The sequence below is a fragment of the Suricata suricatta genome, chromosome 7 (genome assembly GCF_006229205.1).
Source record: "Suricata suricatta isolate VVHF042 chromosome 7, meerkat_22Aug2017_6uvM2_HiC, whole genome shotgun sequence".
Lineage (NCBI taxonomy): Eukaryota > Metazoa > Chordata > Mammalia > Carnivora > Herpestidae > Suricata > Suricata suricatta.
The window spans coordinates 133,105,774-133,118,820 of NC_043706.1; the positions used below are offsets into that span (position 1 = coordinate 133,105,774).

Below are 13,047 nucleotides of genomic sequence, written 5' to 3' on the forward strand. Positions count from 1 at the left end.
TACTTAACTCATTACTCAGCTGAACTACAGCACTAAGAATCCTCCTCAATCCAGGAAGGGAGAAGAAGTGTTGCCATCCCCTTTTCCGGGCTTAAAGCCAGCTCAAGCTAACGGTAAAATGGGCCAGGGCTGGTGCTCCTTCTTTTCCATAGCTGCCTAGCTAGTCTCCAGGGCCCTATTACCAGACCTCCTGGCCCCGTGCTTGGCCCTTAACCTTGTAGTTAAAGTACCCAATGAATCACACATTCCAATCCTCAGAATCACACCTCTCAGCCTCCTTCTGCTGACGCCCCCTCAGAGACGGACAGGAATAGCACCTGAGTTCAATCCCCTTGGCCCCGCCAGAGGCATTCTAAAAGGAAGATGTTTTCTAACTCTGGGAAATCTCTAATTTGTTGAATTTCAGGAAGCTCAGCAAAGTAAACAATTCCAGGGGTGTATGTGTGGGAAGGGGCTGTTTTTGAGTAAGGGGATATCGGCTCTGCCTAGGAACATACCTCGGAAAACTTCCCACTGCAGTGTTCCCGTGCCGCACTTCCTCAACGGCCCCCAGTTCTAATCCATCAAATCCCCAAACGTTTGGGAAGGTTTATTTTGTTTTGTAATGACAGCGCCCACACTGGCAACGGCCACAGTGGTCACCTGTAAATCTGAAAACACCTTGAACACTCTTTTTCATTTACTTCATGTATGACGCAAAACAGAGATATTTCAATTACATGTGACTAAGAGTAAGAAAAATATACAACTATATTTAAAACACTTAAATTAACAAGATAGTACTTTTCTGTTCTAACAAAATATCATACATTCAGTTTAAACAAGAGTTAATATCCAGACACATTTTTCCAAAATACCTGATGCTAGTTGAAAATGAGTGACCGTGAGACTTTCCAAGGGAGTTCTATTTAGCAAAATCTGTATAATTTTGAAGAACTGCCTTTTTTTTTTCTGGAAGACAGACATTAAACAGTCAAAATGCAAATGGGTAGATCTCTCATAAACCTAAATATTGTCGCTTCGTTTTTCTGCATGATACTTTGGCTGTCAGCAAATCTTATAGCTTCTCTCCCTTAAAGACAATAATGTATCACAACCCCTTCACAAATAACCATGAACTTCTTTGTGTGTAATAAGTCCTACCTATGTGTGTTCACATGTTCCTGCATTAACTGACCTCTCTATGGACAGAGTTATGAGAAGGGGATGACCAAGTGCCACAGGCCTTCCCCTGAAACCACCTCTTTGAAACTGCATGGAATACAAGCCATGTGTACTTTCAAAGTCAAAAGCTGCTACACTCAGGGATACGGTACGTAGCTCAAAATATCAGTACAAAAATGTTTCCTCCATTGGCCTATTTTCAGATGAAGAAGCTGCTGGAGCACAAACCAACACATCTGTGTGACCACTGGCCACCGATTTTAGCCCCGCCCCCCAAACCAACAATGGCCTCGTGATGGCCATACCGTCCCTGGCGAAGGCACCAATTTACAGAGCATCTCTGTGTTCCAACTCTGAGGAAGCAAGAGAAGCAGACTCCGCTCATTTCTCTCCTTCTGTCTCCGCAAGCCAACACCTAAGAGCCTTGGATTTGTCCTCATCCAATGACTTCGAGATTCTGAGGAGGGCAGTATACAACTTCCGAAAGAAAACAACAACAAAATTGCGTAAGGTCACTACGTAATACTGTGGATGAAAACCAGAACGGGCTGTCAGCGGAGGAAGCAAGGCACTTGGGAACAGGGGACAGGGAAGAGTCCGGGGAGGCCAGGGCTCAGTGAGTCAACAGTTTCAGGCGGGTAAACCAGCTGACCAGCAGGGACGGTTCTGTCGAGGAGGACTTGGCGGCCGCAAGCCCCGGCTTCTTTCGGGTCCCGTCCTCCTGGAACGGAATGGTGGCGCTGCTGTGGAGATCCGGACTGAGGTAGCACCTGCTCCCTCGGACGTAGTCTGCGCCGCGGACCAGCTGCCTCTCCGCCGTGGGCCTTGAGAAACGGTACGCGGGAGAGGAGTTTTCTTCGACGATGGGAGGGATCCGCTCGTTGCTGAAGTACCGGCAGAGGGCGTCCTCACCTGTTTTCGGACAAGGCCAAGTTCGTTAAAATAACCACCCATGCGGGGCGCGGACAGCCTGCTCAGACTTCTGCGCCCTCCTCCCAGGAATGGGCTCTGGTGCCCGGCAGACAGCCAGGCCCAGCCTCACTGGATGCTCGGAGAGCAGAAACGGAAGAGGTCCATCATAGTCAGGCAGGTTCCCCACCTGAGAGGGAACACCAGGGCAGAGCAGACGGCCGCACTGCCTTACCAGTGTGAGCACTTTCATCCTTAGAGCGAAAAGTCTGTATCATCCTATCACCCCTTCCCCATCTGTCCTTGGTCAGGGCCTGCAGCACGCAGCACATGCATCCAGAACAGGGGTTCTTACCCTGAAGCACCCCTGGAGAGAACCCAGAAAGGTGGGGGTGCCTTTGGCTGTCACCCTCCAAAAGGGGCAGGCACTCTTCACCTTTAGTGGGAAGCATTCAAACATTCTCGTGCTCTGCAATCCTTAAGACACTTCCAAACCAGGAAGAAAGGTCCCGGCCTAAATGCCACCAGGGAGTTCCTGGGATAGGGTTGGGGGGTAGTTAAGAAACTGAATAGAAACCTCAAATGCAGGACACCCTGGAAGCGTGTAGCAGTCTTGACTCTGAGATTCCACTCCTAAAACTGCATGAAGATCTATGTACAAGATGCTTATTGCAGCATCGTTCATAATTGTGGGGTGGGGACGGGACACAAAAATAAGCTACATGTCCAACAACAGTGGACTAAATAAACATGTGCTATAGCCACAAGATGGACTGCCAAATGTAGGTATTATAGAAAATACCCTTTTTTCTTGAGAGAGAGAGAAAGAGAGAGAGAGAGAGACAGCACGAGCAGTGGAGAGTCAGAGAGAGAGGGAGATACAGAATCCAAAGCAGGCTCCAGGCTCTGAGCTGTCAGCACAGGGCCCAATCGGGACTCGAACCCACGAACCATGAGATGATGGCCTGAGCTGAAGCCGGATGCCTAACCAACTGAGCCACCCAGGTGCCCTGAAAACACCCATGTTTTAAATAACAGACACCTTTCATAGTACTGTCAAACATCTATTTCTTCCATTCTGCACCTTTTTTCTAAGTGTATAACATTAGAAAACAGGATGATTATTTCTAGGTTGGGGAAGCAGATTACAGTTGAGTTTTATGTTCTCATACCTTCTTGATGTTTTTCAATGTACTTGTTTTGCTTTTGTAATTGAAGCGGAAGTTACCTTCAAAGTGACCTTTGTCGGAGTGCCTGGGTGGCTCAGATGGTTAAGCATCTGACTCCAGCTCAGGTCATGATCTTGTAGTTTGTGGATTTGAGCCCCGAATCAGGCTCTGCTGATAGTGCTGAGCCTGCTTGGGACTCTCTCTCCCTCTCTCTTCCCTGGCTCACACTTTCTCTCTGTCTCAAAATAAATTAACTTTTTTTTTTTAAAGTGCCTGTTTTCAAAGAACCACATACCATCGGAGTCTATTTAGTGAAATGTTCAGAGTATGAAAATTCGTAGAGACAGAAAGTAGATTAACGGTTGCCAGGAGCTGAGCAAGGAGGGGATGAGGAACAATGGCTTACAGGTGATAAAATATTTCCTGAGGCGATAAAATATTCTAGAGTTAGTGCCGATGGACACACCGGTCATGAATGTATTAACAACCTCTGAATTGTACACTTCAACAGTGTGAGCAGATTTATGGTATGTGACGTCTCTCAATAAAGTGGCTTTTTCTGGTACGTGCCCACTGTGCAGACAGACACCTTTCCATTCTGAAATGATCATACAACAAAAATATGGAAAGTGAGACAGGAGGTCAGGCGTGTCTCCATTTCTGGACGTAATGCTTCCACCCCCCCTCCCCCATCTCTCAATACTAAAAGGAGATAAAGGGCTCATAGGGGATTAAAAGCCTAAGAGAATGGCAATGACGAAGTTGACATGTCTACAGCTAAACAAAGGACAGGCTGCCACCTGCTGACTGCTCCCCAGATGTTCACGCGCCAGTTAAGGGGATCCTGGACCTCACACAGACACCTTGTCCCTTTTCCAATGTACTGTAATCCATGTGATTCGGGTACCTAAGGGACAAACGTTACCAAGTCCCAGGGAGATGGGAGGGGCTGACCACTCTGGAAAATGAGCCTCCAGAATTTCTTTCTTCCTTTTCTGATCTAAGGTCTACTCTATTTGAATTTGTCACCTGCTCTTTGTGTCAGCAATGCGCGAACAAGGCTAGAACGTCTTGCCAAGCTGATAATCAATTCATTTGGCAAAATAAATAAGAATTTATTTAAAAACATTTCCTTTGAGGCTAGTTTAATAACTGGTATCTTTGATTACAAGAGAAATTAACACAATTTATTTTCCAATGGTAATTACTCTCTGACAGAAGAAGGATTTAAGGAGGAAAATAAATCCGTGTCTGTCCATTAAAAATCAAAGAGATTCCAACAATAATAGTCATAAAATTCAGGAGGAGACTGCTTAATGAATAATATGTATTTCTATTTATTTAGAAACTTATAGGCCATCTATGTCCACACCCCTTTAAAATAACATTTTTTAATGTTTATTTGAGAGAGAGAGAGAGAGAGAGAGAAAGAGAGAGAGAATGAATGGGGGAAGAGCAGAGAAGGAGACACAGAATCTGAAGCAGGCTCCAGGCTCAGAGCTGTCAGCACAGAGCCTGACACCGGGCTCGAACTCACAAACTGAGATCATGACCTGAGCCGAAGTCGAACACTTAACCGACTGAGCCCCCCAGGCGCCCCTCCACAGCCCTTTTAAAGCACACAGTGCTGATTAGGAGACTCCCCATCACTAACTAAGATTATATAATTCCGCCATTCCAGAAATAGGTAGGGCCTTAGAGATTCCACACCCCCAACTTCACAGATGCGGAGACAGGACTCAGGCTGGGCCCTCCACCCAGTTATTACAGGACAGCAAGGAAGAGGGTTCCAACAAAGGCCTTGGCTCTTTTGACTCCTGTCTGGTGTTTTCTGGTTTGCTTAAACTTACCCTTCCTCCCATGACCTCGAGGTCTGGCAAAAGGGTCCACGATTCCCATCCAGCTCCCGTCCGCGGGCATGGACAAAGGCCGAGGCTTGCCTTCGGAGAAAGGGGAAGGAACATGGTAAGTTGGCAGAGTTTTGGGGACTTCTGAGAATCTTTCCTTTTATTTATAACTTAGGACTCCCCCCTCCCCCCCCGTCATACTCATGTAACCATAAGCAAGAACATTATTTTAAAATAAGTGTTTTAAAGCATCATATTTCCATAGCAAGCAATTAGGACAGAGGCAGGCTGCACTTAAGTCTGCTTGTCTACACAGCAAAGCAGCTCCAAGTTAAAACCCAGGCACCGAAAGTTAAAACTGTAACATGATCTCACGCTGCCGGGCTTTGATGCCAGGCAGAGAGTAAGGATTCAACAAGGCTTCACTTGAGAGAGATGAATAAAGGTCTCATACTTAGAATTTCATTGAGGTTTATGTTTTCCTCAGATTACCCTTCAAGTCTGCCAAATTCATCTAACAGTTCCAAATAAGGATGGGGGCGGGGAGGGAAGTAAAAACAAATGGCAGAACAAAACAAACACTCAGAAACGTACCATGAGATGGGGTTTTCTCTCTCATTTTTGTGGGCAGGATATTGGTTTCCACCGAATACCCAGGCAACTGATCAGAATCAGCAATGGTGAATCTCCGTCTTCGGCTCTCCTGGTCCAAGAAGGAATTTGGAGACTCTGAACCCTTAGGACCAGGCAAGGGCTGTTTACACTTACTGAATCCTCCATAAAGAAAACTCCCGTTCTCTTCCCTGGAAGACAGTGGGCAATAATTAAGTTGCTTACAAAGATCCTCTCATACAGATGAATTACAGGCGAAACTTCCTCCAGTACACACACAGAAGACAACTTAAATCTTTCCTTTCCACTGGAAGAGAAAAGCATGACTTTTTCAATCGCAGTTACCCCCTCAAATACCCAGAAATCCTATTAAATGAGAGTAAACTGCACGATCCTACTAAGTAAAAGAAAATGAAATGTTTTCTCACAGATGTTTAAGCACCAGAAATACACCTTTGAAAAGCCAGCTCTGGTCCCCCTGTAGCTCTAGCCTATCACTGAATCTCCTACTTGTTACAGAAATCACTAGTGAGGGCAGAAAGAGACATTCTTCTGATACCTGACGTCATATCTTGGCCAAGACCCAGCAAAGAGGACGCCTGATGTGTAATGGAATTGTTGGATTTAAAAATTATGTCAAAAACTACAACGGCACCTTTATAATACCCAAAGGAGGGCGTTTATTTTCTGGCAAGTGTTGGATGAACAATTCCAACTTAATTCTTCTTAAATGTCAGCTTTTATAAAACTTGAAATCAATTTTAGTTGAGTCCGAGTTACCAGCTAGGTAAATTTTTTGCATTTAGAAAATTCTATTAGGTGATCTTGCAAAAACTACTAGACGAAATACATCAACTGAGTCCAAAACTGATCTAAAGATCAGATTTGCCTGCTTGGTATTTCCAGTGACCCTCCCGCCTGTGTGTGCCCTTTTCCTCCTCTGAATCCATCTCCTTCTGTAGTTTCAAACCTGGCATATAACTTCTCCATCCACAAAGCTTTCAAGACTCATCATTCACTCTCCATAACTATTTGCAGGTTTCACTCCTCAGAAAATATCCTTCATTAATGGTGTGTGTGTGGGTGTGTCTGTGTGTTTGGGAGGGGTGGGTGCATACATGTGCACACATGTGTGTGCGTGTCTTCCCCAAGCAGACAGAAAGCTCCGGCTCCCTTTCCCCTTTGCTATGTATGTGCGCTTTTTCCTACCACTGCTTCTGCGACCCTTTGCTGAGACCTAGACAGGAACATTCAGAGTCGGGGGCTTGGTGGTGGCCTCCTAGTCATGGTCATCAGTGAAACTGTGTTCTCCATGTGCAAAGGCAAGTACTTGTCCCTTTAAACACACTTGAGATCCTGCGACCACATGACTCTGGTCTGTGAAGACAGGGAAGAGTCCCGTCGACCAACCAGAATGCCTCTGGTCACCCAAGAGAAGTTCTATCTGCTGTACTACGTTCTGGGCAACCAGGACCAGGGAGAGGAAACTGATGTCCATTCTTCCTTGTGCCCAGGGAAGAGACACAATGGAGTCAGATACTCAGCTTAAAACAAACCAACAAAATGCTCCAATATAAAATAGAATATCACTGTTAAGTTCAGCCTGAACTTTGCCTCATGAATTATAGCATTTCTCAATTAATAATATATATTATATAATTATAATATATTTATATTTTAATTTAAATGTACTTTAAATTTTATATAAAATATAATTATAATATTTCCCAATTTATTCCTGAACAGTTGACGATGACATTGGTAGTGCTCTGCAGGCAAGAACCACATCTGCTTTGTGGAAGTTGGTGATTCCGGCTCTATCCTCAGTAAATGTATGTGGAATAAATGAGCCAAAATCTTCATAAATATTTGACTGACATAAATAAACCTACAGTTCACGCCTAAATGATCCCCCAGATAATAGCTAATATGACCATGTAACAACAAAGAGGGCACGGACTTTCAGAATTGAAATAGGCACACACAGACACACACGCAGGCACAAATACAGAGCTTCACACCTACATTCACACTTCTTAAGTCCTATGAAGAACACCTCTCTCTCAGCAAAATAAAGCTGTAACTTTAATTCATGTTACAAAAATATTTATGATCTTCCTCCCCAGAGATGATTTACCTAATACCTAACGAAACTTCAGCTTCAGGGATTCCCAACAATGTCCCAGGAGGAACCAAAACAATGTATTCCCGGAGCTGATGCTTCCATAAAGAGCCTGCTCCCACCAAACTACACAGGTTCAAAACCCATGAACCCTAGATCCATGCCTAAACTTCCCCCTGAAGGACCACACATGTCCCCCCCAGTTTTATTAAGATATAACTGACATACAACGTTATATTGGTTTTAGCCACACCATGGTGGCTTGATGTGCGCATATATTACAAAATGATCACCATAAAAAGTTCCATTAACATCCATCACCTCACACAGCTACAAATTATTTTTTTCTTGCTGTGAGAACTTTAAAAATCTCCTCTCAGCAACTTTCAAATACAAAACAGAATACTTTTAACTACAGTCACCATGCTGTAGATAACTTCTCACAGCTTATTTATCTTATAACTAAAAGCTGGGACCTTTTGACCCCCTTCACACAGCCCCCCACCCCACGCCCAGGATCACGCTTGTTAAAACTGCAGTTTCAAGACTCTTCTGTCACCCAGGAGTTCAGCTGCTGTTCCCCTCGAGATCCTCACGGCCTCCACACCACCCCTGAGAGTCTCCAGGCACACGGGAGACGCGCACACTGCCAACGGGGGCACTGACGCACCGGGGTGAGTAGGGAACGGCTGGTGGAGGAGGGATATAGAGGTCCAAGATGGCGGGTTTCTCCTTCTTCAGCGAGGTATCCATGGTGCTCTCAGGGGACTGGGTTGTGGTGGGTGGAGGCGAGGTCTGAAATGGAAGCCAGTGCAAAGGGTGGAGGTGAACTCAGAGATTACTCTTGGTTAACTCTCCTTCCCCAAAAGCAACACCGGGGGCTGGGGTCATTCGTGTGTTCACGGCTATTAGCAACACTCCATTTGCAGTCTTTGAGACATTCCACTAACTGGGAGTTTTGAAAGGCTGGGAACACAGTAAAAAGTAGAGGTTTGGGAGCCAGGTTAGAAATCTAGCTCTGAGCAAATCACTGAAATTCCCTGCCTCAGTTTCCTCCTCCAAAAACAGCCACACTGACAGCGGGTCCTGCACAGAACTGCAGCGCAGGCTCAGTGAGTGAGTTCACACAAACCACTGCCCGGGAGCATGCGCTCGGGACTCGGTCTGGGTACCACTCCGGCTATGGCTCTTACCAGCTGTGTGTCTCTGGGCAAACCACTCAGCATCTCCGTGCCTCATCTATTAAGGTGGGAATCAATGGGGAGGAGAACAGTACCAACACAGGGCGACTTAAGTGATAACAAAACACGTAACAGGCTTAGCACACTGCCTGCCACATAGGAAGTGCACAACTTGACGCTACTTAGTGTTACGTGTGTACACACACACACAAGCTAATTTTAAAAATATAAAATCCTTACAGCTTAATTTTAATTATGTTATTGGTCTCAAAGGACCTATTTTTTATAATCTTGTGTGAGCCCTTCAAGCTGGTCACTTCTCTAGGCCAACAGTGACGGCGCTGCGCCCGGGCTGGCACCAGATAGCGACTGCCGCCAGCATCGGGTACCTGCACCAGAGGCGGCTTCCACCGCAGGTTTTTCAGGGGCGCAGGGGTGAAGTTGAAGGAGCCCGTGGGGCGCTTCTTAAGCAGTAAGACGACTCCGGTAGGATTCTCTCTCAACTTTCTCACCAGGTTCTTCAGCTGCCATCCCACCTTCAAGGAAGGAAAATGAGGAAAACTCACTCGTAAATAACGACAAGTCGAACCTATGAATTTATTTCAAGGAAATTAGGAGTGAGCAAACACATGGACCAATATGTCCATCTGAGCCCTACTTAAAATTGCAGAAAATTGGATATAAGTTGCAAATTAAAAAAGAAAAGTCAAGCAAAATGGCTTTGGATTTAGTTGAAGGTTCTAGAGGGGAATATTAAACGTCTTCATCTCAACGAACAAACTCACCACAGTTTGCTGATTAACCTGGATGACTTCATCACCAGCATGAATCTTCTGAGATCTGTCTGCAGGAGACTGTTAGGAACAAACACAGAGACCGGTCTTATTTTTTAAACCTTCTAGTTCTTTCTGCTTCTATGTCTTCATCCTTCTTTCTTCTACAGACAAAGAGCAATGGAAAGACGATTTTCTCAAGAACCATCACACAGCGCACTTATGAGGTGACCCTGAGGCTTCATGGTCTGTCCAGCCTGGCACACAGGCGGGCACTTGCCTTCCCTACTTGATGTGCAGCCGGCTGGTGCAGACCACGTGTCAGCTGCAACAGTGAGGTTCCTGCAACCCCTCAGGAAAAGAGGGACACACTGCCCACACAATGAACTGGTAAAAGTGTTGGTTCATCTAAAAATATCTTACACGGGACACCTGGGTAGCTCAGCTGGTTAAGCATCTGACTCTTAATTTTGGCTCAGGTCGTGATCTCACAGCTTGTGAAATCGAGCCCCCCATTGGGCTCCATGCTGTCAGCTTGGGATTCTCTCTCTCTCCCTCTCCCTCTGCCTCTTTCTCCCTCTCACTCTCAAAATAAATAGATACACTTTAAAAACATATCTGACATATATCCGTATCAAAATTAATTTGACAATAGCTGATCAATTGCTTACCATGTAAAGACCATCACTGTAACTCTGTCATCCTGTCTCCTTTTAAGCAATTATTAAATTAAATCTTGTTTACTCAACTTTATTTTACACATATCACAATGCTATTAAAATAGAAAGATGGTGACAATAGAAAATGTGTTTCTTTAGAGAAAAATGAGTTTAAATTGTTTTCATGTTGAATTCAAAATGAATGTGCTTTTAGTGTTAGAAGTCCAGAGTTTGATTCCCTGAAATAATGTGTGTATATAAATATCTAGATGTAATTTATTTGTCAAATATTTCACTCATAATATTCTTGTTCAATTAGTAAACTAGCACTCTTTGTGTTTACATATCTCCTATGAGCAAAAGAAAAGGATAAGCCCTTGATTTTAAATTATAGTCATACACTATCTAGGCCAGAGTATTTTATTTGGTAACTTACATAACTGACTAGACCTTCAAACACATTTATAATTAAAAAATTTTTTTAATATTTATTTTTGAGACAGAGAGAGAGAGAGAGAGAGAGCACTAGTGGGAGTTGGGCAGAAAGAGAGGGAGACACAGAATCTGAAGCAGGCTCCAGGCTCTGAGCTGTCAGCACAGAGCACAACGTGGAGCTTGAACCCAAGAGCCATGAGATCATGACCTGTACCGAAGTCAGACACTCAGCTGAATGAGCCACCCCAGGTGCCCCTAAAATTATTTTTGTTAAACCACTCTTTTGGGGCACCTAGATAGCTCAGTGGGTTAAGCATCCGACTTTGGCTCAGGTCATGATCTTGCAATTGGTGAGTTTGAGCCCCACACTGGGCTCCGTGCTGACAGCTCAGAGCCCGGAGCCTGCTTCAGATTCTGTGTCTCCTCTCTGTCCCTCACCTGCTCATTTTCTGTCTCTCTCCTTCAAAACTAAATAAATATTAAAGACAAACAGCACTTTTGAATGAAGTCAGGAGGGTAGCAACTAAACCCAAGACATCCTTGCTGGATCTTCTCACTCAACTGCTATGATGGGCTCAGCAAGAAATGAGCAGACAGCATTAAACTGCAGAAACATTCTCTTCGATTTATCTAGATCAAGTGCAAGTCACAGGTACGTGTGACAGTTATTTTTCAAAACCTGTAACCAGCCACCATGACAACCAGCGGTGCCTCACCGGAGAGACCAGCTCCCACTACCTCAGGGAGATGGTTTATCTCAAGTCTCTTTCTCTTGAGACACTTCAAGAAAAAAGTGAACGTGTCTAGGCTCCTTTTTGTGCCTGTGTGCCAGACGCTTCATCCTCAGTTACAGACCAACTTTGCAAAGTCTGACCAGAATCAGTCCAACCCATGGGGTGCCTGGGTGGCTCAGCTGGTTAAGCATCCACCTCTTGATTTCAGCTCAGGTCAGGATCTCCTGGTTCCTGGGAGCAAGCCCCACATCAGGCTCTGCACTGGCAGAGTGGAGCCTGCTTAGGATTCTTCTCCCTCCCTCTCTCTCTGCCCCTCCCCTGCTTGCACTCTCTCTCAAAATAAATAAATAAGTAAAAAAAAAAAAAAAAAAAGAATCAGTCCAGCCCAGATAATCTTCCTGGCTAAAGATTCATTTAAGGTAATCTTCACTTTATAAAAGATGACCCAGAGGCCAGGAAGTTCCTGTTTATAGATGTGCAATCTTAAAAAACAAGCCTAAATGACCTGAAGTGACTTTCCTTCCCTAGGGATCCTCATGCATTCATTTCTCGAATGTCTTACCAGGTGATTAAGAGATGTGTTTGGCAGAACACTGGTAAGGAGAGAGCTTGATACCAAAATTCTCCCTGGGGCAGAGGTTCTGGCCTATCTTCACCACGAGCCAGACTACTGAAAAATGATGCTTGTTCTGGTTTTCCGCAGAAGGGTGATGACCTGGAGAAGAATACATCCATTCTTCGGAGGCTAATCTAATTCCCACCTCGTCCCAGAGGTGGGGAGTGGAAGTATGGACGGGATCCAGTGAAGACTCCTCTCAAGGTGTTGAACAAGATCAGAAAAGATGCAGAGAATCACTAACTTCTGTCAGGCTGACCTTGGAATGATCCTGCCTTCTCAGGGAACCTCCCCCCAAAATGGACTGTAGGCCTCAGATGGCCTGCTGTCATTGCTTCAGCCTGGAGTCGAAGACGGAGAAATATAGGGAACGCAGTGGGTGATTTCCATCCACTACCACCCACCAGACTAGGCTTCCACCAAAACGTTCTGATTCTGAAGTCACAACAACCGTAAGGGCTAGCAGCAAAGCCTTCCGGGAGCTCACATTTTCTACTGCCATTTATGTGTAAGATATTCAGCATTTAGGGTAAGATACCCAGATTAAGCCCTAGAGACGTGGGCTCTTACCTAACTTCCCACCCTCATCTGCAAGCTTTAGCAAGCATTTACCGCATTCCAGGTATTCTGTGAACACGAGCTGAGTGACTGAAAAGAGACTGAGTGACATTTTCGAATGGGCTGTCAGATGGAATGAGGCAAGTTTTCCCTGTTTTGATCTTTCACAAGATGGAAACCGCCCGTCGCCAGGATGACTTCTGTTTGGTCCTGTATGGGATCGACTATACTCAGGCAAACCCTGAATCTCTGACCCAGTCGTATGGGT

At 45.1% G+C, this 13,047-nt stretch overlaps 1 protein-coding gene across 2 annotated transcripts in view; it reads right to left on the bottom strand.

Moving 5' to 3' along the window:
• Positions 1-574: 574 nt before the first annotated feature.
• The window catches only part of CNKSR3 (CNKSR family member 3), an 82,573-nt gene continuing 70,100 nt past the window's right edge, over positions 575-13,047 (bottom strand). For both annotated transcript variants that reach the window (XM_029944012.1, XM_029944013.1), the window contains exons 8-13: positions 9,790-9,858; positions 9,394-9,540; positions 8,494-8,618; positions 5,684-5,892; positions 5,093-5,182; positions 575-2,076 (exon numbers count right to left, since the gene is read on the bottom strand). In XM_029944012.1, the coding sequence (XP_029799872.1) occupies positions 1,778-2,076; positions 5,093-5,182; positions 5,684-5,892; positions 8,494-8,618; positions 9,394-9,540; positions 9,790-9,858 (939 nt within the window). In that variant the 3' untranslated portion in view covers positions 575-1,777. The remainder of the gene's footprint in view (positions 2,077-5,092; positions 5,183-5,683; positions 5,893-8,493; positions 8,619-9,393; positions 9,541-9,789; positions 9,859-13,047) is intronic.